Here is a 25,029-nt window from a genome sequence, read left to right as displayed (position 1 = left end):
TAAGTTTTCAACCAGATATTTATTGACGAGTTATGGGCTGTAGAACAGGAAGTAACACATGGAGTATCAGTAATAGCTTAATATATCAGTGTATTTGATATTTACACACAGAAGAAAATGGAGATTGTTGATAATTTGCTACAAAAATGCTTTGATTATTCACACTACCCGAGCTGGGTTAAGACAAAGATATAAAATTAAGACCGTTAAGAAACTTCTTTGTACAAAATGTGCAAATCAAAAGGCTTCTACAAGTTCATTACAGAGCAAATATGTACAACTATACACACAGGAAATAATATCATAGCTAAAAGAGTATTCCCTAGATACTTTGGACACTTCTTGTTACTTAAATCCAGAATGAAACGAAGGTTAGATATTCAGGTTTTGGCAACGTTTAAGCTTTAAATATGACGATTTGACACTCAAATGGCCAAACAATGTAAGAGTTCAGTCCGTAATAAGTAAAGTGTTTATCGCAAGAAGTACATTCACAAAAGAAGAGGACAGAAAAACCTTCCTTTAAAAAAAAACAAAACAGGCACAACTATACACACCCTGAGACACAAAGTAGACAAAATCATAGCTAGAAATAACATCTTGAAACAGAAAAGCATCTTTTCCCCCGCCTCATTCTCTCTTTAGCGAGCGTGTATTTTCAGCTCGAGGAGGAAAGATACAAATTTAGCTTTACCAAAATTGAGGGAAGCCCGAGTCCAACGCCTAAAAATACAGACAGGAGGATTGTTTCTGTGCACAAAATCATACGCTTCTCCAAATCCTCTCTGCTTCCCCCACACGCCAAAGGTCTGATTCAGCGTTTCATTAGATTACACCTGAGGAGAGAGAGAGAGAGAGAGGCCACGAACAAAACTCCAGCTGACGTCAGTTTAGTCTGATGTCAAACAACATGTCAAACAAAATGTCAAAGTGACACAGAAGTCCTTCCAGAGTCTGCCGGCAGGATGATGTGGGATTTATGCAGATTCATCTCAGGAGGCGGAAAGTTAGAAAGATTTGAAGCCCAGAGCTCACATTGAAGCATTTTCACTGCATGGTACGATTCTATACAACTCACTTTTCGTTTGTTTTCCATTAGCAGAAGTTGCTGGTTGATGGTAATGAATTGAAATGAATTAAAAATCCCATTTTTGTTTTACGAAATTGGGGACCAAGTCAATCTGGTTTTGTATTGCCTCTCTTTTCCCAATGAGCTGGCAGGTATCATTCAAAATCGCAGTAAGTGCAATATCTGGTAAATGCAAAAATATTTAGAATATATAACTTCTAGCGATATTAGCATCTGCAAAGAAATGGCTCAGAAAAGGACGCTAGGTGCAGCGGTTTCTCTTGAGGCGGTCGTGGGAAACAGAATGCGCCTTCTAGTTATTGGAAACACGTACACAAAAGTGTTGTCGCTCATAAAAAAGCACTATGTGGAGACAGGTCTTTCATCATGATCATTTTAGCATATTTTTACGAGACATTCAGCACGAATCTGACCTTTTTTAAGCAAAGCTACCATTATTTACATTTTTTTTTAATTTGCTTTAAGCAGACGTTTAGTTGTTAATTTGCACTTTAAGGATTCAGTGAGCGTCCATTTGAAGATGGTGGCATCACAACAATCAGCTGATTCCCCCAACGCACTGAGATGTCATTTCTGCAGTGGAAAATGAAGCAGAGAATGGAACCTGCCACCAGAAGAACCACACACCCCTGCTCTCTCTGCTTCACATGTTATATTGAGACTGCGATGTCCCTGCCGTGCACATGGCAACGAGTCCAGCTCGGGCTACATGGGAAAGTTACACAAGGAGTCAACAGATCAGGTGGAGGGAGACCGCAGACTTCCTGTCTCTGAAGATAATGTAAATCAGGCTGGATGGAGCCTCAGCGGGGATACACAAACTCTTCCTCACATGGCTGCATACCAGACACCGACCTGTGGGGGGGGGAGAGAGAGAGAGAGAGAGGCGGGTTAATGTCCATCCTGTGAACCCTGCACCACCATCACATGACTTTCTCAGGGAGCGCGCAGGAATGCTGAGATTTCGGTTCTCCGGGCTTCACGTCAGCTTATCACCATGCCATTTTATCAGGCTTACCCACATAGCGTTAATAATGCTTGGGGATGGGGCATTATTTAACCAAAGCCCCCCCCCGGCATGTGGGATTAAGCTGCTCAGGCCATTTATGTCGCGGGGTAATAAATATCTGGAGCGGACCCCCCGCTGCTCCAGAACCATCTGCTGTACGAGGATATAACTCGCACTGTAAGAGGCTTTGTTATAATTCAATTTACACATTCCAACATCTAAGTGCTTTATTGTCATATGCACAATAGATACAGTTTGGAAACTAAAGTCCCAGGCTCCTCAAAGAGTGTGCTCGAGAAACTCCTTTGAAACTTGGGAACTTTGAGATGTTAGCCTTAGCAGACCATTTACATGCACACAAACCTATATAACACTAAACATCATAATGGAGTCCCTTTAAAGTGAAGCAAAGTCATTTTGTGAACTCTCCCAACCGATTGAAGATATTTTATTATTAGCCTTAAGTCATTTTAAACACATAACTTAAACCAAATTACTGTGTTAGCATTTAGTGAACGCACCAATATGCTAATATATCATGGTATCTGATCAGAAATATAATATTTGATTTGTTCAAGTTGCCCAGCCCTTCTACAAACATTCTTTAGAAATCTCTCATCTCCACCCTCAGATAATAAGGTATTTGATGTCCCTCCCCTGTTGTTATAAAGGAATGTTCCACTGGATGTTTCGGATGCTGTGCAGAGGCGTTAAACCTCTGATTTGCATATTTCTGATGATATCTCAGGCCTGCCAGTTCAGATGAAGGTTATCTGTGTGCTCTTTATCCCAGCTGACAGTTACAGGCTCTGCGGAGGACTTGTTTGGATAACTTAATGAGTTTTCATTTCCCCGGCTGACAAAGCCTCTGAAGCCCAGACTGATCCGTACGCTCTGCAACACAGAACACATCGCCTGGAGCAGACTGGCTTTAAATATATTTAAACTGTCAAAAAGTATTACTCTGTAGATGCTAAGCCAACTTAAGTATCTTGTAATGAACCTAAATGCTAACATGGACTTAATAGACAACAAAAACGCAAAAGACAACTAAGAAAAATCCACTTTTGGTAAGTTTTTTACCAATACCAAAAACAGAGCCTACATTTCAATACCTTACTTTAAGTAATAGTTACATAAGATGGATATCATAGGCATATTTCTCAGTTCAAGCTTCAGCTAGCAGCCGGTTAGCTTAGCCTAGCTTAGCTCAAAGACTGGTTATGTAATGAAGAGAGTTAGTTTGTCTAAAGCAGGGGTGTCAAACTCAAGGCCCGGGGGCCAAATCCAGCCCGTGACTTCATTTTATGTGGCCCACAACAGCTCTGAAAGAATATAATATATTTATTATACAGTTACATGCTGATTTACAGAAGCACGTTGCCCATAAACTACATGTCCCACAATGCATCTCAAATTTGACTTTTTTTCTCAGAATTTGACTTTTTTTTCTTTCAAAATATGCTTTTTATCTTACAATTTGCCTTTTTCTCAGAATTTGACTTATTTTTCACTTTTCCACCCCATAATTTCACGTTATTTTGTGAATTTTTTTCTTCAGAATTTGGCTTTTCTTTTTAAAAGATTTTGTGACATTCTCACTGAAGAGACTTGCAGTTATTTGCCCTAGACTTCTGCTTTCAGACGTAGTTAATTATGAAGTTATTACCCTATCCCATAACAATCCAATGCAGAGGCAATAACATTATTTTATATTAAATATTTATATAGTCTTAAAGTTACAACCGGCCCTTTGAGTGCAACCATAATGCTAATGTGGCCCGTGATGAAATTGAGTTTGACACCCCTGGAAAAAATCCTTTAAGCACCTTTCTGATCTAATCAACATATATCTGCTTCGTTTAACCCCATCAACAACTGAACTGCATAACCAGTGCATATTTGGGTCTGGTCTGTTTGATGTCTAAGCAAAGATGGGAAATACCGTCTTACTTTCCAAAATCCCTCTCCTTTGTATCCTCTTTAAACTCAACTGGCCAGCAGCAACGTTCCCGTTAGTCATACTGAAAATGGAGAGGGGGGAAATTGGGAGAAACTGACTTTTATCTAATGTTTACCATGCCAGGACATCTGAATGAAATACTGTGGTGGTCATGGTTTGAATCAATGAATTCAATGATAGAAATGTGGAACATTGGGATCGAACAATAGATAGATAGAAAGTCAAAACAGACCAAAGTCAACACCTGTCGAGTAAGAGGAACTCTGCGTTTAGCTGTTTTAGATTGATAGTAAGTGTAAATAGGACAAGCTGTGGTTTTTACTTCTTGTGTATGTACTGGTCTACTCCTTGGCTCTGAACGGTAGCTTCCTGGTGTATTATCCTTACTGTGAGATTGCTTGGCAACCTGTGAGGAATCCCTTTAATTTAACACAAGAGGCAACACTTCTCAATGGTAAATGAACCAGGACTGGTGTCTAAAGTTGGCAAAATGATCGTCGGAACCTGGTGCTCACACAATAGCATAAACAAGAATACAAATCTAGCCTCACCAGAGTGTATGCAGGAATCCTGAAGTCAAATGTAAAACCTTTTAGGACCTTTTTTAAGACCCTTTCCATACATTTTAACGGCTCGCCCACACAGCAGCGTTAAAAAAATCTTCCAACGCTTCTGCCCATTCACTTTGAATGGGGTGACGTCACGTTGCCTCGCTTTTCGCCGAACTGCATTGTGGGAAGCAAAGCGAAGATTTCCAGGATTTTCAGGATTCAAAAGTTGAGCAATGTTCAAATATTCCAAACGAGAAATGACGGTAGCAAATCACCCGGTTCTTTACGACCAGTAACTATTTACCGGGATACAAACCGGAGGAACCAGGCAAGGAGGGAGGTGGCACACGCTATCAAGCAGTGAGCGTGCGATGTCCTGTTCAGATGACGTCAAATCCAACGGGATGCCATAAATAAAGTACACAGAATCACACTACACAGCTACGCAATGATTACATTCAGGCAGACTGTGGAACACAACCTCTTTGGACCATTTATATACTTATTGAAAACAAGCTACAAAATGTGATACCTTGGAAAATGCGGTTTAATACTTTTTAATAGCCTTCATTTTTGCTAAATTGATTTATCAACTTTTAATACTTTATTAGACCCCGCGGACACCCTGTCAGGACTTGGACAGTTTTATGATCCTCTGTGTTGCAGAAACTTTGCGTTGTGGTGCCAAAGAAAGTACTCCAGTTTGTGACTCAGCCCTGAAACCAACATGTGCTGCGAGACACTCTGCTCACCCTCTGATCAAAGTGAAGCCGCAGCAGCACTTATTTATTTCAAACTGCAACACATGTGTCTGCAGGCCTGATGGAAGTTTCCATTGCTTCTCTCTCTGTGTGTACATGAGCATCAGTCTCAGCATGCTCCCCTTCAGTTCTGCTGCTCTAATCTCTCTCAAGAGCACAAGATGAAGAGTCTCTGAATCTTAAATACTAGGATCAACAATATCCAGTTTTATATTTAGACCTCTGTCTACAGCAAGGAGAGGGTGCTTTACAAGTCACCAGCTTGATCCCGACTAAAGCCAAACATGTCAGAAAGGTGCTTATTGGATTACAAATAATACTCGACAGTTCAAAAACTGTTTCTTGGATTTACATTTGTTAGGAAGGAAACTGTAGAAACAGCATACATTCCTTAGTTTAACACAAAATGTTTTGAGTTGTATATAATGTTGTGCATTATCTCATGAAACATGTCCTAATTACAAATGATTACTGAAGGATACTGAAAACTGGATAAAGCCAGGTTCAAAATTCCAAATCACAAGAAGATTTTATATATTTCTTTGCATTGGTCCATCAATCAGTTTAGGACAGCGGCTTTTTAAGATACGTATTGGAAAATTAGTCTACAGACGCGAATAGTCAAATAAACAGATGATGGATTTCTTTTTTCGTTCCACTAGTTTGAAAGGAGACTTGTAATAGAAGCAAAATAGTCCAACATGCTTGAAAAACAATTGTTTATTGTACCTCCTGGCCATAAAAGCCCAGAAAGGAATAAAAGGTTGCCTTGTACTCCGTAGAGATACACTCTGAGCCACAAAGGTTATGTGTCTGTCATCATCCGAATATTCATAAAGAAGACCCTCCCCGTCCCCCCTTAGACAGACCCAGCCTCCTGCTGCCAGAGCTCCTCTCTCTCCTTATCACCTGTCCTCTCCTGTCCTCTCCTGTCAGGCTCGTTCACACTCAGCGCTGAGCGGGGACATCCTGACCTGCATCCAAACTTAGTTTCCAAACTCTCACTGCACCAAAACCTCACCGACCTTCACAAACCTGACTCCTCTGCCAACAAGGGAGTGAGATGTCTGCAGAACAACAGGAGGTTAATGACTGTAAACACACAGAGCCCTCCGACCCCCCCCCCCCGTGTATGTGTGTGTGTGTGTGTGTGTGTGTGTGTGTGTGTGTGTGTGTGTGTGTGTGTGTGTGTTAGGGCTGCTCCATTAATCATATTTTAATCGCGATTACGATTATGGCTTGCAACGATTACAAAAATAACGTAATCGAAATAAAACGATTATTCTTTTATTATTATTATTACTTTTTTTTTTTATAATATTTTTTTTTTTTGGTTTTTCAGTTTCAATTATACTTAAAGTTCAGGGTAATCAACTGTTAAAAACATACTGTTCACATTTTCTCCAATAAATGGATGTTTTGAATGTTATGAATAATCGCATTTAATAATCGCAATTACAATTATTGACACAAATAATCGAGATTATGATTTTTGCCATAATCGAGCAGCCCTAGTGTGTGTGTGTGTGTGTGTGTGTGTGTGTGTGTGTGTGTGTGTGTGTGTGTGTGTGTGTGTGTGTGTGTGTGTGAAGCTGTGAGGGCGTCCTCTTGCACACCAACAGATGGGCTGCTGATATGAAGATGATTGGATGAGGCACTCTGAGGTTTAACAGCCCTCACTCTGTCATCACTTCTCCTCCTCCTACACAAGGGACATGGAGGATCTAAATATTGATTACAAGTAAGAATGTATTCTTAACTTCCAAAAATTGATATTTAAAAAGGGTTTGTTATCTACGGAAAAGGCCAAATATGTCTACTGATGGACAGTTACCATACATGCAAGATAACGCTTTGTAAAGCATTATTATTTGTTGAATATGACACAAAATACACCTTGTTATTTTGTGAGTAATTAATTGTTTTAATTGGCAGTTTGTCGCGGATAAATAGAGAGCGATCTTAAGCAGAGAATGTTCTATTAACGCAACAATCAACATTTGTATTATTTGCATAACTTTAGATACATAATAAAAATGTCTCGGGTTTAGCATGAACTGTTGTTACTCCTTGGTTTTACCTTTGTGTGTTTACATTATTGCAATTAGTCGATATAACTTTTCAAATGTACCTCTAACATCTGCTCTCATGCCATCCTTTGCTACACAACCTCTGTAACCTGGAGTAGATCCTGAGATGTGCACCCAACTACCTAATTATCCGTAAGCATTTCCTTCATGTACATTTCCTCTTTTAGGTTGAATGATCTTTCGACCCAATCTGCATCTTCAAGAGGCCCAATTACCCACGATGCACCACACCAAAGCCGAGTCCTCTGTCTTTATGTGTCCCTAGTGTCCAACGAGGCCTGTGCCGTGTTTACTAATGACCACAAAGAGTAGCAGAGTATTGACTAACGTATGAATCACAGCCACTTCATTTACATGAGTTTTCTTTGTGTCCCGGAACAGAAGAGGAAGGACTCGAACACGAGAGCATCCTCACACAAGGTCTTTAACGTCTTGAAGTATCCTCAAAACAAAGAGCGTCTCTGGGACTGAAATCACGCCGCTTCAGGACAACTTGAGACGTGGAAATATTACGTAATTGTGATTAATTACCAGGCAGACACACAGTCATCCCAGCTGGCTCTCTGCTGAGGGTCCCTGGAACTGTACGACAGCTCGTCGCTTTTGGAAATAGCGTAATCGAATCAGTCTGGATGATTATGCGTCCGTTTTAAGCGTCTTCTTCCCTTTTCCTTTCTGTAACTCGCAGCGTGGAGGAAAGACCAATAAAACATCCATTACTTTTATGCAAATTTAAGCAGCCGTGCCGAGGGCTGTAATGTGGCAGATTGATTACTCAGGGGACTGAAGTGGAAGTGTGTGTGCACGTGCTGACTGACCGTGCGTGTGCGTGTGCGTGTGTGTGTGTGTGTGTGTGTGAGTGTGAGGAGGAGGTGGTTGTTGTACACAGATGCCACAATAAAAGCCTCATTCAGCGTGTGTTCCTGGTGGCCCTCACAGCGAGGCATTAATAAAACATTAGTATTGAGTGACAGGGGCCCCTGCTCTCCTCTTCCCTGATCCCAGCGTGACCTTTTCCATTTTACAGCAGCTGTGTGTGGAGGGTGGGGTGCAGATAGGACCCCTCTGTGGCCCCTGACCTCTCCAGGTGTACCCCATCACAAACAGAGCCATGCCCACCTCATAAGAGCTGCAGTTAAAAGAGAATAATGCTCCCGACTGTGATGTTTAGGGAGGTGATGAGGAGGGATAGAGGGGGGGGGGGGTGAGATAACAAAGTGTAGAAGCAGTCCTCTCAGGGGTCAGTATAGTTCAGTGGTTAAAAGGAGAATATTGTCCTGACATTTGGAGCAGGATATCTAGTTACTTCCTGTCTGGTACTACTGAGCCGATTACACCATGATACTCTGCTTACCGTCTCCATAACACACACTGAACAAACTGTGATGCAATTAAAGCCTATATTGTATTCAGGTCTGCAGAATTATATATTTATAAATCCAATTTTGGCCTCCGATATTAAATTCAGGGTTCCTACACCTTTTCTAGAGTCAATCCTAAACACTTTTTAAATGGGGATTTTTCATGATTATCCAGCACCATATAGCTGTGGTAACTTACAGCACATACAGTGAAGAGGGGTAACGTCACGCTTTGCCCAACTGCATTGTGGTTGCTTTGCTCGCTTCAAAAGTTGAGCAATGTTCAACTTTTGAAGCTTCGAAGGAAGCGTCAGCCAATCAAATCATATGCCAGTACAAGCTATAGCCAATCAAACCGCGTGCTTGTGTGTCCGGGGCGGGAGATTCATGTGATTGGTTGTTGGTCGAGTTTCAGACACGCCCACCGGCAAGCTTCAACGCACGCCGCCGTGTGGACGCTGCGTTAGGGTGACATTTCATCCACTTTCATCAAAATCCAAGCAACATTGTAAACGCCACATTCATCATTGATCATTGACATTTCAAATGTCTGCTCTGCTAACAGAATTAGCAGGAAATTGCCCATTTTGAAAGAGAAAGCAAGTTAAATTCAAGATGGATTAACAGTTTTTTGTACAATATTCATTTCCTTTTTGGAGATGCACTGTGAAAAAGGATCCTTTTTGATGCAACTATTGTATCTTTAACAGGACTGTAGCACAACATGGAAGTAAATGCAGTGCTATCTTTATGTAAATGAAGATTTTTATTTCAGTACAGGCAATAGTCAAAATATAACAATAAAACTGATTTACCATCTTTGTTTTTTTAACCTAAAAAGTTATTTTCCCCTCCAGCCACGACCATAACAAATACCGACCATAATGCTTTAACATTTACAAATAGTTTTCCATCAACAGTGGCTTCTGGTTTGGCGCTGGAGTCTGTGGTTCCTAACATCTGGTGAAAATACACGGGGCCACAAAGTGCAGTAGTTGGTGACAAAGAGGCTGGTAATCCCGTAGAGACCCCGCAAACTGAAGGGCCCCCGACCACAGGAGACACTAACAAATCTTTACTAATGGGGACGCAGGCCACACCTTCATTCCTCCCAAATTAGAAAGGATAGGCAATGCTAGCAATGTGTGTGTGTTTGTGTGTGTGAGAGAAAGTAGTACGAGTGGAAAATGAGTGGTTTCACAACTGCGTAAAAAACTCACAATACTACCAGTGAATGCTTGAACAGCTGACTGCTGGTTTTCTGGAACATTGTAAACATGAAAGGAACATGCATACACACACTTGAGCAAACACACACACACTTATTTTTCTCTCTGTGCCCCAGCTGAAAGTTGACAACCTCGGGAGGAAAGTATTTTTAGTCGGCGTTAGTGTCGGCTGCCAAACGGTGCAAAATATAGCTCCTGGTCTTACTCGATCTCAACTTCCCTCTCCATGTGTGTGTGTGTGTGTGTGTGTGTGTGTGTGTGTGTGTGTGTGTGTGTGTGTCCTGCTGTGTGTCACTACACTTCTGTCATGTCTCCTCTCCAGCCCTGTGTGTCCGGTTTGTTAGTCTCCCAGCGTCAGGGTTCCTAACAAGCTGGATAGCTGAGCTTTTTCTCCACGCCTGCTGTAATTAAACAGAGAGGCAGCCGGCAGCGGGATGCTAGCTACTGTTACTCCAAGAGTTCTTAAGGATGGGGCGCCTTGATCTTTCATAGCCAGCCTGTCTGTCTCCAATCCTGGCCAAAACAAAAAGACTAGTGGTCCATGGCAGCAGCCTCAAAATGCTAAGCTGTATCATATCCAGCTGTTTTCTGCAGACACACATCAGCTCTCTGCCTCTCACTTGCTTCGGCTCGAAGATCTTGGCACGATAAACAGGAGCTGCATGTTCAGACTTTTTTGTTTCCCGGACAGAGAAAGAAGTTGTTTTGCATGACAGACGAGAATGAGTTATTGAAACTGCAGTCACATGAGATATCTGCAACACTATGCACGCTATTTACTTCAGAAATCTTCTTCAGGGACTATGATGGAATATCTTTCTTGGCAAAGCTAGAAAGACTTTTTTTACCAGTCATATATCATATATTATATATTAGTACACGCATATTATATATGAGTTGTATTCACTCTGATCTCTGGTAAAAGTTGTTGAAACAGAGATGTGGCTAGTGTTTGATGATAAAGTGAAAGTAAATATGAAACTGGAGCCTGAAGCTGGTTAATCTAGCTTAGCGTAGATTAGCAGAACATGAAGATTTAAACAATTCCACTACATTTGGTTTCCTTCGAACAGAGCCAGGCTAGCTGTTTCCAGTCTTTGTGCTAAGCTAAGCTAACTAGCTGTAGCCTTATAACGAAAAGACAGAAATTAAAGTGGTATCAAACTATTTAGCCAACTCTCAGCAACAAAAACAATAAAGAAATGTAAACGTCTCATAGTTGAGGTAATGCTTTAAGAGCGGGCGTGTGTTATACTTGATGACAGCTTGAAGCTTTATTGCAATAGGCTGCATTACACCATTGAATTTATACAACAAAATAATACATTATGACCGACACGGCTCAGCGAATGAAGTCAGCGTAGTAAAACCTCCAATAAAAGATGAAACCACTAAACCAACAATAAAAAGAGGCTCCAAAGTCTGGGCTTTTTAAAAAGCAAACCCGAGGCCCACTGCAGCCATGAACTGTTTTCAGAACTGTTTTCTCTCTTGAACAGCTGTGCCATGGGTTCCAGGTTTGTGGCAAAAGCAAACGACCAGTTTGTCAAACAGTATTCAATGTGGGATAGAATCATACAGTGGAGGTATGACTTTGCATTGATAGTTAAAGGTGGGGTAGGTAATTTTGGAGAAACCAGCTCGAGTGCGCTAGAATTTGAAAATACACAGCCGGAAAAAATCGGCCACTTCCTTACAGAGCCCCTCCTCCAACACACACGAAGGCACACGAACGCACACATGACCAATGAGGGCACGAGATAATTTGTGCCCAGATGGAAGACTGACAGGCAGGTAGGCCATCCAGTTACTTTAGCCGGGCCGGCTCAGATGATTGGTCGTGCTTTTTACAGCACTACGGCTTCCACAGATGACATTTCTTTATGGATTTTTTGTCAAAGCACTTTAGATATTCATTGCTATCGATGTTAAGAGCATTCCATGGAATATAACAAAGAGTGTATCTCGAGCTGGTTTCTCAAACTTACCTACCCCACCTTTAAGTTTTAAAATAAGATCAGGACAGGCCTCATGTCTCGAAACTGAAAACTAGCTCTTCCATCATCGAGCAAATAAAAAACCCAGTCAAAACATCACTGTACATCCTCACCTTGTTTCATCTACTACCCCCTCAATCCTCACCTTGTTTCATCTACCACCCCCTCAATCCTCACCTTGTTTCATCTACTAGCCCCTCAATCCTCACCTTGTTTCATCTACTATCCCCTCAATCCTCACCTTGTTTCATCTACCACCCCCTCAATCCTCTCCTTGTTTCATCTACTATCCCCTCAATCCTCTCCTTGTTTCATCTACTAGCCCCTCAATCCTCTCCTTGTTTCATCTACTATCCCCTCAATCCTCACCTCGTTTCATCTACTACCCCCTCAATCCTCACCTTGTTTCATCTACTATCCCCTCAATCCTCTCCTTGTTTCATCTACCATCCCCTCAATCCTCTCCTTGTTTCATCTACTATCCCCTCAATCCTCTCCTTGTTTCATCTACTATCCCCTCAATCCTCTCCTTGTTTCATCTACTAGCCCCTCAATCCTCACCTTGTTTCATCTACTATCCCCTCAATCCTCTCCTTGTTTCATCTACCATCCCCTCAATCCTCTCCTTGTTTCATCTACTATCCCCTCAATCCTCTCCTCGTTTCATCTACTACCCCCTCAATCCTCACCTTGTTTCATCTACTATCCCCTCAATCCTCTCCTTGTTTCATCTACCATCCCCTCAATCCTCTCCTTGTTTCATCTACTATCCCCTCAATCCTCTCCTCGTTTCATCTACTACCCCCTCAATCCTCACCTTGTTTCATCTACTACCCCCTCAATCCTCACCTTGTTTCATCTACTATCCCCTCAATCCTCTCCTTGTTTCATCTACCATCCCCTCAATCCTCTCCTTGTTTCATCTACTAGCCCCTCAATCCTCACCTTGTTTCATCTACTAGCCCCTCAATCCTCACCTTGTTTCCTCTACTATCCCCTCAATCCTCACTTTGTGCAAAAAACCCTGAAAACACCTCAGGAAAGATGTATAATCTGTCATCACACATTAATCTGTGAAAACGGCCAGCTGTCATTGCATCAGGCCGAGCAATTATTCACCTATATGTTACATCTAACTCTATCATATTTTCATAGCCTTGAGATGTGTCCTTCCTTTTTAATCCCAACAACCTCCCCTGCTCATAAGAAACTTTTCAGACTTTACTTTGAGCAGAACAGATTGTGTCTGTCAGCACATATGGTACTTTGTTTTTGTCCTTCAAAGCACTTTGAGAAAGGTGCTGTGTGGGTAATGTATTATTTATTACTTGTATTAAATCAGTTGACTTTTGGGGGGGGGGGGGGGGGGGGGGGGTTTAATAATGTTGAAGTAAGTAGTGTATCAGCATATACTTATTATAAGAAAGACGGTTTTGTATCTAAGGTTTTTGCATTTGGACCAGTGCCATCTTGGTTTTTGGAACCAGAAATAAAGACTTGGCAAATTGACACAAAAAATAAATAATACTTTCATTAACTAAAAAAAACACCTCAAAGGGGTTGAAGTTAAGAAACATGAGGCTCATCCTGATTGGACCACACTGCAGTAGCTACCTGTCAATCATTACATTGCTCAGACCTACACCTACCGTTGCTTTGTTATATATGTTACACTTAAAGGGACTATAATGTACAAAACTAACATCCTTACTGTATTGAAGAAAACTTGAAACATGTGATTTAGACCAGAAAATAATCAGGAAAAAGGTTTATCAAGTACGATATATGGTATGGTTTATTCATAGACTTCTATACAATCAGACTTCTCTTCCCCTACTACTACTTTAAAGCAGTTTCACATTGGCTTAACTTTTAAAACTCCAAAGTAGCCGATTGTGTCTGAGACAAACAAAGGCTAATAATAGGATCATTTTCTCAAACTTCTACACAATCTGATTTATTTTCCCTACTTGAAAACACAAAGAATTCAAGTTGTGGGCATTGGCTTCACTTTTCAGACCCCAAGGTTATAAGCTGATAAAAGTGTTTCTTTCTACTCTTATCTAAAGCTAACCCTAACCCTACTTTGACTCCAAACCCTCCATATGTTAAACCCAGTGTGTCACAACACCTTTTACAACTTACGACTGTTTTGAGGTTCTGGCTCATCTAAAAAAAGGCATTCAGTTGACACCTGGGCTCCGGCCTTGCCTCTTTAACCCCGACCCGGCCCACTTCAAGCCCAGATCTGACCCCTGAATCTCCACCTTGCTCTCCTCAGTGACAGAGCTCTGTGTTGTAGCTCTCGCTCTGTAATTACCAGAACCGCTGACATTCCTCCTGCTCTCTAAAGCAGCACTGCTCCGTGTTTATCCAACACCCGGCAGACGCAGCAGCGAGGTAATGTGTAACTGTAACCACGAGCAACGCTGGAAACAGTCAGGGGTTTTAAACCGGCCTCGTCCGGTTCAAACTGACTCCTCTAGTGAACCATGGTGTGAAAGTTATCTGAAGATAGTAACTAGTTACCATAAAAGGAGTTCCTATAGCATCCAACATTACTAATTAGGGCTGAATGATATGAAGAATATCTTTGACCAAATACCTTGATATTGATATTGAAGGTTAGCCATTGAACCGTTGGCAAAATGCTTAAACCATGAAAATGTTGATGGATAATAGAAATGAATATATCAGGTCTAAGTGGGTTAAGGCAATTAATAGAACAGCTACAAGTATAGTACATTCAGAAAATGGCATCGATACTCTGTAATGCAGTCTTTACAACCAGGAAGAACCACCACTTTTTTTATACAGGTAATTTATACCTGGCTGCAAAATCCTTAGAATCGTTACAAGGTGTGTTTTTTGCATTTTGTAAATTGTGTAATTTGCTGCTGTTAAATACCATCAAACTATGTGCAATATGTGCAATATATACATTATATAAATATGCCATTAATAACTGTGTAATATATACCTGGCTGCTAATTCCTAAGAACTGTTACAGGATTTGAATTTTTTTTTTTTTTTTTTTTTTTATAATATTTTTTATTATATCATAATTTAGAACTTTTTTTTAACATATGTAACACTAAGCTGTCTGTGGCTCTTTCCTGCTGTAACGATGCAAATGTCCCCTCTGTGGGACTAATAAAGGTATTCTGATTTTATTATAATAAATACTCTATATACACTTTTGCTTTTCCCTACTCTATTTATATTTGTATTTCATACTAATTCATTAAACCGCACTTGACTGATTCTATTGCAGTTCTGTTTAGACGCTAACTGTATTTTTTTGTCCCAGTACTTGTGCAATGACAATAAAGTTGAATCTCAACTCATCTAATTATGATATCCAAAATCTAACATGGTATGTAGTCTCAAATCATGATGTTGATAAAAAAAAATGATATTTTTCCCACACTAATATTAAAAGCACATATAAATTGACTTTTTGTGTCAGTTTAAGGAAAAAACAACTACTCACCAAGTCTGTAGAAACTTCAGAGGCAGTTTGTCTCTATGCTGGAAGGTACTTCCACGTGCTGACGAAGGCGGTGGGAATGAGGGAGTAGGGCACGCTGGTCACACTGTCCCAAGAGTCTGAAGAGGGGTCGTAACAGTCTAGAGTTTTACACCTCTGAGCCCCAAAGTACCCCCCGACCACATATAGTCTGTTTCCTGACGCCACCGCATGGCAGCTGATCCGTTTGGCCGTGACGTCTCCGAACTTCGTCCACTGGAACGTCTCGCTGTTGAACCGGTAAGCAGAACTGGCGGAGAACTCAGTGTCGCCTCCGATCACCACCACGTGATTTCCCACCACGGCTGCAGCAGTGTAGCGCCACAATTGTGGGCAGGAAGCGGGCACGGTCCATCGGTTCTCGCAGGGGTCGAAGCACTGAACCTTGGGGTATTTGTCCCTGTTTACACTGGTTCCCCCAAAGGCAAAGAGTTTGTTTTTGGCACCAACGACGGCAGCGTTGCTCACCCCTTCTCGGAGCGGAGCCACCAGCGTCCATTTGTTGGTTTGAGGGTCGTACTGCTCCACCTGCTTCAGAGACACAGATGGAGATGCGGGGAACGATCCTGCGAGAGAAGTGTGTCCTCCGACCACGTACAGCATGTGGTCGAGCTCCGCCGACCCGTGTCCGAATCTGGCTACAAGCATCGGGGAGGCTTTGGACCACTCGTCGTGTAACGTGTCGTAGACCCAGACGTCTTTGGAGGCCCCGTTCTCAGAGCCACGTCCTCCAGTAACATAAACCTGAGACAAAGAGAGAGGACATAAGCTGTATACTCTTTTGGTGCAACAAAAGGATGTATTTTAGTCATTAAAACTGGCAAATACTAACTCAAATGTGCAATTATGTTCATTTTTATTTTTATTTTAAGCTAAAAAAATATCCCAAATTGGGATCAGTCAAGCACAATTAATCAAATCTTACACTAAATGTTAGGGATGCACCGAATATTCGGCCACCGAAAATGATCGGCTAAAAATGGTTAAAAAGGCCCTTTCGGCTTTTTGTTTTGATTTCAAGTAGTGGAGTAATCCCGAAGTGGTGAAAGTCTTTGCAGTTACACCCCCTCGAGAAATGTCAGCTGAACACGTTTTACAAATCGCAATCCGCGCCTCTCTCTCTGATATTTTCAAATATCTCCAAGCGGCAGACATGTTGGCTGTGAGCCAGCCGCGAGCATGGTCGCGCGCCGTGCTTGTCGCCGCGTTTTGATTACGTCATCACAACAACACGTTAGGTTACCAAACTTATAGGTGCATTTGTTGTTGTTGAAGGCCTGGCTGTTACAGTCTTTATTTACACTATTTAGTTGTAGGTCTACTGGCCTAGATGTTTATGCAGTTTTAAAGCATCTTGGCTTTGTTCTAGTTATCCTAGAGAGAAAAGAAAATGCACTTGACTTGGAATTAATGTACTGTATGCATTCAAAAGTGCTGAATAAATGTCTTATGGACCCATAATAGTGATTATTATTGAAGTTAAGTTTTGCCATAATCATTTATTTTTCCATAATCAGGTAGCTGAACAACATTGGTAAAAAATGTATACATTATATATATATATATATATATATTTCTATTAATCATTTTCGGTCTTTCGGCATTCGGTTTTCGGCCAACTGTTTCCTATTTTCGGTATCGGTTTCGGCCAAAGATTTCCCATTCGGTGCACCCCTAATACATTTCTTCATTAAATTGGTCATTTGTCAAAACAGGCTATATTTCATATAGAACCGATATGAAATGACCTATCACAGGAAACATTTCAGACACATTCAGAACCACATTCTATCAAAAATGATATTCAAATGCACACAATGGAAGTATAGATCATATATTTACCTTGCATCCAATAGCACAGGCGCTACATTCCTTCCGGGGGCTGGGGATGTCTGTTTTGGGCGTGATCTCCTTCGTCTTGTTGTCGATCATGTAGACTTTATCACACATGAACGTCTGTCCTCCCAGCAGCAGCAGGGCCTGGCTCACCTTCCTCGGCCGGGCGCAGAATCCCGTCACAATGCCATCGTTCTGCAGGATCCTCATTTTGCACCGTACAGCATCTTCCACGATCTCCCGGCCCACTTTGTGGCACATCACCAGCTCCTCCGAGGCCACGTTCTTCAGCAGATACGTCTCGGGGAGCAAAGCCAAGCGGACGCATCGCAGCAGTTCGGGGAGTTCACTGTGCCGGTGCTCCATGTCCGCTTTGACCCAGTCGATCACAGCCTCGTACACCAGGCACTCGTCCTCCACCTCCAGCTCCTCGCTCAAGATCAGCTCCTGGACTTTGTCTCTGGGCAGGCTGAGAAAGTCCTCTGTTTTGAAAAGCGTAGCAAAGTTGGCCAGGCACATCCTCCACGAGAGCTCGTAAAGTCTCATGCATTGATGCGCGTCCGACAGCAGCATCATCCCAAAACAGTTCGACTGATCCAGGTTCTTCTCCAGAAACTCAGACGCCGCGTCCCGGATGTCGTGAAACTGAAGCATGTCGCCGGCCTCCAGGAGCGACTCGGCGTTTTCCTCGTTGATGAGGATCCGAGCGGAGTAGGCGTAGTCGAGCAGGAGCTCCAGCACCTCTGGGTGGAGGGAGTCGTGGAAGTCGACCTCGGCGTCGCGACTTTCTCTGAGCCCGCCGCTGAACATCGCCTCGAAGTATCGGCTGCAGGAGGCGAGGACGGCCCGGTGGCACGGGAAGGATTTGTTCCCTGCTTTCAGGATAACATCTGTGAAGACTTTTCGTTTGCGCAGCAGGTTGAGCTGAGTCAACAGGCTGTCGGCGTGGGATGTTTTGTGGAAGAGGTGGATATTCATGGAGCCGGAACTAGAGCGAGACTTCCTGTTTTCATGATTACTGACAGACATCTTGACTTGGACCTAGAGGAGAAACAGAGGTTGACAACTTATATAAGAACATTTTTTTAAAAACAGCCGCACCTTTGTGTTTGTTTGAACCGGCCGTTTATAACAAATGGACAGGAGGAAGAGATCTTATCAGGTCATGTCATGAGCCGTCCTGTTGATGTGAGCGCCGCTATAAACACTCCTCCCTTTTTATGATTATACACAGCTGATGAATGGGCTGTTCAGGAATAAAAGCGCTCATATCAGTAGGCTTAGGTAACAACGGATATAAACTTCAGCCTTCAGACATGAAAGGAGATCAGATAAGGAGCACTCCCACACACGACCTGTATGTTTACACTTCCAAATCAACTAAAAGGATAACTTCAGAAACCTGCATGTGTCTACTTCTAAAATCTGAATTCTCAACTGGCTTTTTAATTAATTCTACTTTCCTTCTGTGGTGCGAAGTGTCAGGCAAAGTAACAACACCTTGGGTGTGTTGCCCTACATCACATCGTTCCACCCCTATAAACATTTCATGGCAGTGAGTCACGTCGTGGCGCAGAGAGTGGATCGCTCCCTGCAGCCTGAGCTGTTCCTCGGCTGGCTCGAATGCAAGAAGGTGTCAAAGCGTTCAGGCTCATATACGATGTGACACCTCCAGTCCAGCTCCTTCGGGATGGAATTATGTAACCACAGTGCAACAGATGAAAAAGACCAATCCATCTTTTGATCTCAAGCGCAGTGGTTAGACAGGCCTGCAGCCGTTCTTCATTAAGTGGGAGGAGGATGGTGATGCTGAATTGAATATGTATTTAACTTTAAGGCTGAAATTACAGCTAGACGATATAGAGAAAATTACATTTCATAACACGTTGATAACTATATTGCGGCGATATTGTGGGGTTGACTTGAAGTCCTTTCACACAATATTTATACAATGTCATCTTTGATATCAAGCCATCTGTATTATCAAAATTGCTACTACAATTATTTTTAAATGTTGTTGGACCTGTGACAGTGACAATAAAATAATTAAATTCAATGATAGTCAATACAGTTGGCTTTAGGGCTCAAACGAGGGGTAAGTGATATTGAGAAAATCAAATATCATCAATATTGCTTTTGATATTGTAAGGTAGACTGATTTTTTACAGAAAAAAACAGATTATATCCACATTTGATACATTTTTGCATGAAAATCTACTTTACGATTGATGGCCATTATGATTGCATCGCTAGTTATCTTCATGCTAAATATAAATTGGATTTTACACCAATATAACCACCAGTGTATAATGCACAGTACGGGCTAATAATGACTGTCCACAACTTGAAGCCGACCAAATAAATATCTTCCGCTTTAAAGCCGACCAAATAAATATCTTCCGCTTTAAAGCCTCCTTTGTTTCCCACCAGATAAATTTAAGTCGGCTATTCAATCCTACTGAAAGGGAGACTGAGGGCTTCCGTGGAGGGACTCAGCGTGAAATCCAATCGTATGTGTGCAGTAAATGTGAGACTGCGGTCCGCATGCTCTCCTCCAGTCAGCCTGCTCACATCACAGGAGCCGCTTCACCACCGAGACTCACACAGGCTCACATTTCGGAAGTTTGATAAATGTAGAACAAGCAGAGGAGGGAAGTAACCAAGTACATTTGCTCAACTGAAGTACAAGTTTAATAGTATTTAAAGGTTATGCTGCCTTGTACTTCTACTCCTCCACAATCCAGAGTTAAATGGTGTACCTGTACTCCACTACATTTAGTAACTTTACAGATCTGGATTAATGATGTGAAATATAATCAAGTCAGTGTTAAATCAGACTTTAGTTCCACCTGGAGTAAATTCACAAGCTACCCTGCAGTATACAAAACCATTCAAACTAGCTGCACCTTTACCAGCTTTGATAACACTTTAATGAGCAATCATTATAAAACACATCATATATATTATTCTGAAATGGACCAATCTGCAGAATGATTACTTTTGATACTTTAACTATATTTTGATGCCAATACTTTTGTATTTTTACTTGAGTAACATCTTGATTGCAGGACTTTTAGTGTAACAGAGTATTTCTACAATCTGGAATACTTCTACTTGTATTCAAGTACAATATCTAAGCACTTTCACCTCTGGAAATAAGCAGGAACCGATACTTATTTTTAAATCTCTCTTACCTTGATAGGCGCACTGAGCACGGTTGATCCGGGTATGTTGACTTGTTCCGTTGTTGAGTTGTTTGAAGTTAATTTAGACACATTCCGGGTTTAAAACTGCATAATTTCCTGAAGTGTCGGGGAATGGTTGATCCATGTGTCTGCGGTGCGAGTTTCGGGATTACATATGCATTCAAAAAGAAGAAAACACTGTTTAAAGTTGAGGTTTTGTTGTCGGGAAGCCACGCAGCTTGCAGGAGAGCAAAGAGCGAACAGAGAGAAAGAGCCAAGCAGCCGTGGTGTCCTCAGAGGCTCCCCCCTCTCTTCCACTGGCCCCGCCCCCTTTTCCTCACCGTCCAATGGGATATCATTCTGAAGCCCTTTATTCTCTATGCAACTTCAGGGTCAATGCACTGCATCATTGGAGAATAGCATTGCACTGAACAATGAAGAATACCAGTCTCTGTGTGCTTCACCTGCCTGATGTTTAAAACGTTCACTTAGAGGAAAGTTTGCCTCGAGTATTAAAGGAAAGGAAAGTTTATTTTTGTAAATGTATTATCAGAATTAGAAACAGGTTTATTACCAGTTAGGTTGACACGTAGCCTAGGCTACGAGGAATTTGACTTGGTGTTGTGGTGCATACATAAAAGTAAAGCAACATTTAAAAACACAGATAGAAAACTATTTTATTTTCTAAAAGTAATGCAAGGTGATAAAAAAGACAGGATTATAAAATAATAAAATACCAGCATATAGTGCAATGAGAGATTTCAATGAATACAACCAGATTTGATTCTGAATATTTGTGTTATCTTGAGAGGAAATTAGGTTTGGTGACACTTGCTCTTTATTAGAATAAAAAAATGATTGAAAATATTTAAAAAATATATGTATTTCATTATTATTATTATTATGAAATATTAAGCAGCAGTTGCAAAAAACAATATTAACATTCGTGCCTAATATTTTGTATCCTCATTTTTATATTGAAATGTGGAGCATTGTTTTTGCCAGAAATCCAGAAAAATGTGTATGAATTATTTTTAAAATAACTACTTTTTAAAAATGTATTGTATAGTTAGGTAACGCTGTCTGTAATTAAATGTTATTGCGAGACATGAAGATCTAAATACCACCTCCATGTGGCCATCAATTACATTTTGAGGGAGAAATACTGAAGCCTTATCCTGTTGGCCTAAAAGTAGTTCAATTGAAACATGCTGAATCTAAAAAGACTGGAAAATATCCACCGTCTACAAGCTTTTGATGAATAAGAGACCTCCCCTGGTTGCTAGAATTAAAGAAAATTAGATTAACATCACGACCACCAACACTGTGTTTACCCAGATATTAATACCTAAGACACATTGATTTAGCACCAGGCACAGCTTGGCATATGTTGCCAGCTCCACATAACCAGCAGTCTTAATGATCATATGATGGCAGGGTAAAGTCCCTCTGAGGACCATGAGATTGTTTCTCCGGCTGAATTCCTCACATTTTCTGAAGGATTTAAGTACTCGTGGGTTATTGGGACGAGAATTGGGCCAGCCGGAGACAGCCTGCACATACAGGTAGAAGTTATGAAACGTGGTCAATATTAAGTATATACTGTAAGTAAAAGTTGGTTGAAAGTATAGCATTTCACGTTCCCTTACTTTAACTTTAGATGCTGAAAACTGTTGATCAGTGTTTCCCAAATCCCAAGATTGACTAATGAAATTAAGTATATTTATTCATAACTGTATTTTAAGTACAACTATGGAGTTAGTTGAAAGTGTCAATTTTTTTGCTACTTCCAATGCATTATATTTTAGAGGCAAATATTGTACTTTTCACTCAACTATATTTATTTTACCCTCCATCTCCTTTTTACATTTAAATACTCATTTTATGCTCATACGATATGATGCACTGCTGTTATCTACCCAGTATTTAAAAAATAAATGTTTGATATTTGACTATTTAAAAGATAATGGTCTCTACAGTGACAAACTTCAACTTTAACATGGAATGAAATTTAATTAGAACGATTATTATAATATTCTAAAATACCCTAATACTGTGAAAAGGGCCAAGTCTTTTGTTTTTGAAACTTAAAGTACATGTTTCTGATAATACTCCTGTACTTCTACTTTTACTTGTATTGAAGTATTTTAAGACCATAGTAATTCTTCTTTTACTTGACTAAAGGCTCAGAGTACTTTTTACTTCACTTGCATTTTCTATTAATTTCTGTAACAGAACAAAACAAGAATCAACTTATACTTAAAATAAATAAATTAGGTTATAAGAATTCCAAGAGATACAGAGCCAATAGGAGAATTAAGCTTTGTTTCTGTGCCAGTCTCTTGGCTGAGATATGTCCCAACATGCCTTCATGTGTAATTAACAACCACTAATAATGGCTTGACTCCATTTAGGTGTGCCAGGTCCAGAGGCATGTTGTTGTGCAGTCCAGGGCCGTCCCTTGCCAACTTGGGCCCCAAGCACATTATGAGATGAGGCCCCCCCTCCCCCCAACCGACAGGAGTGAAAAAATAAATGTTGGAAACAAAGTACTTTGCAAATATAATTCCTTTTTATTATTATTATCAAAACAGTTACTTTTTTATACAGTGAGGTAAATGGTAAATGTGCATGTATGTCGTTCAGTATGCGTTTACAGGTGAATACGTCTGCATTTCCTGCCAAATACTAGCCTCAAAAAGATTAAAATATAATGAATGCAAATAAACTACTTCTACTAATAATAATAATCATAATCATAATCGGTGCGGGGAGAACTGCGCTGAGAACTGCGCACAAGTCGAGCTCATACGCCAAGGCCCCCTGCGCGAGGCCCCCTGCGCAATGTGAGGCCCCATGCAGTCTGCATGATCGGCCTGTAGGGAGGGACGGACCTGGTGCAGTCTGGCTCTTTGCCTTCTTGGGACACTTAAATGGGAAAGAGTTTATGTTAAATGCTGCACCTGTTCTTTTCAGGAAAAACATTGACTGCATAAAAAAACACCATATGGAAACTCAGGCCAGTCTGATTGGTTAGCTGGCCGGCTCTGTTGTGATTGGTCAACCGCCTAGAAATGTTCCGCCCCTTAGCCTATCACGTACAATGTGTTGGAGCGTTAGCCAATAGAAGCGCTAGTGTTTCATAGAGATGTAACTATGTTCAGGAAGTAAACAAAGGAGTCCAATGGAGGCGTTTCAGGGCAGGGGGGATAAGGGATTTTAGCCTTTGCAAACCATTTACATGTACTAAAACCTATACTGTCTAACACACTACAGGAAAGACAAACCCATAAAAGCATAATAGGGCCCCTTTAAGTAAAAGTAAAACCACAGTCTACCAAATTGTTTTTTCGTGATACCAAGTTTTAACTCGCTGTCACCGCCGGATGAAAAATGTTTTTGAGCCATGACCATTCTCCTGTTATCTCGGCTGAACAACATTGGTTATTTCAAGTTAATGCCATAAATAACTTGTGATCTCCAGAAAAAAACTAGTTGTCATAGGATACCTAAAGAAAATATATGAGGGTGTAAACACATGTCCTTATATGGCTTCTGTTGAGTCTCTTGTTCCTCCCTAGGGATTCAAACTTGACTCCTACTTATATCTCAAGCCACTCACATCTTTTTTTACACTTGAAAGCCTTGGAGTAATCACCTGCAGCGTTGTGTAACCTCAAAGTTTGAAGCCATAAACACACTCATGGTGCTTCACATTCTCATTGTTGCCGCTGCTCGTTGAAGCCTCCCTTGTTGCAGACTGGGTTCAAAATGCTTTCATACACACAAGTGTGCCTTAAGGAGATTAAGAATTTAAGCAGATTAGAATAATGAACTCATGATTGTAATCTAGGGTTAATTCATTTTGCTGCACTTTAACACAACCCCCCATTCAGTTCATGGCTTTGAGCCCAAAGGATTAATGTATGTGTGTTTTTGCATGGGCTTGGGTGTGTAACCGGTCATTAATTACTGCGAGGCGGGCACGCCACTAATCAGACCCCCCGTAATTATTCCTCAATGCCCCCAGCGTTGCATCAAGCCAGTCACACAGTGTCGGTTGACAGTGACAGTAACCGTCGCTCCATTGTTTGCCTGCAGACTCACTGTACTACAGATTTGTTCACTCAAGGCAGGTGGTCCTCTCAGTGAGGTCATCCCGTCTGAAACATAAGGAGAAGGGGTCATCCTTGGGCCCCCGACTCAACGCCAAACAATGCAGAGCCTCTTATGACCTTCTATTTACGTCTTACAGCCTCCTGCTTTCCACATATGGGTAAATGCTTCATCTATTGCTGACACAAGTTGTCACAGTAACTACATTGGTATGATGAATGAATCTCTGCAATTATGCAATGGATAAAGGGGAATAAAAAGGTTGACATTATACAGCTTGGATGTATGTTATTCATGTTTATATTGAATTTA

The 25,029-nt window shown here is 41.2% G+C and overlaps 1 protein-coding gene across 1 annotated transcript; it reads right to left on the bottom strand.

Moving 5' to 3' along the window:
- enc3 (ectodermal-neural cortex 3) lies at window positions 1-20,888 on the bottom strand. The gene is made up of 4 exons (XM_079681162.1): window positions 20,611-20,888; window positions 17,423-18,457; window positions 15,545-16,324; window positions 1-1,945 (listed from the first exon to the last, which is right to left on the bottom strand). The coding sequence occupies exons 2-3, from the start codon at window positions 18,443-18,445 to the stop codon at window positions 15,578-15,580; spliced, it is 1,770 nt and encodes a 589-aa protein (XP_079537288.1). The 5' UTR covers window positions 18,446-18,457; window positions 20,611-20,888; the 3' UTR covers window positions 1-1,945; window positions 15,545-15,577.
- Window positions 20,889-25,029: the final 4,141 nt, after the last annotated feature.

Source organism: Notothenia rossii, assembly GCF_949606895.1.
Source record: "Notothenia rossii genome assembly, chromosome: 1".
Taxonomy (NCBI): domain Eukaryota; kingdom Metazoa; phylum Chordata; class Actinopteri; order Perciformes; family Nototheniidae; genus Notothenia; species Notothenia rossii.
This window is presented reverse-complemented; position numbering and strand designations above follow the sequence as displayed.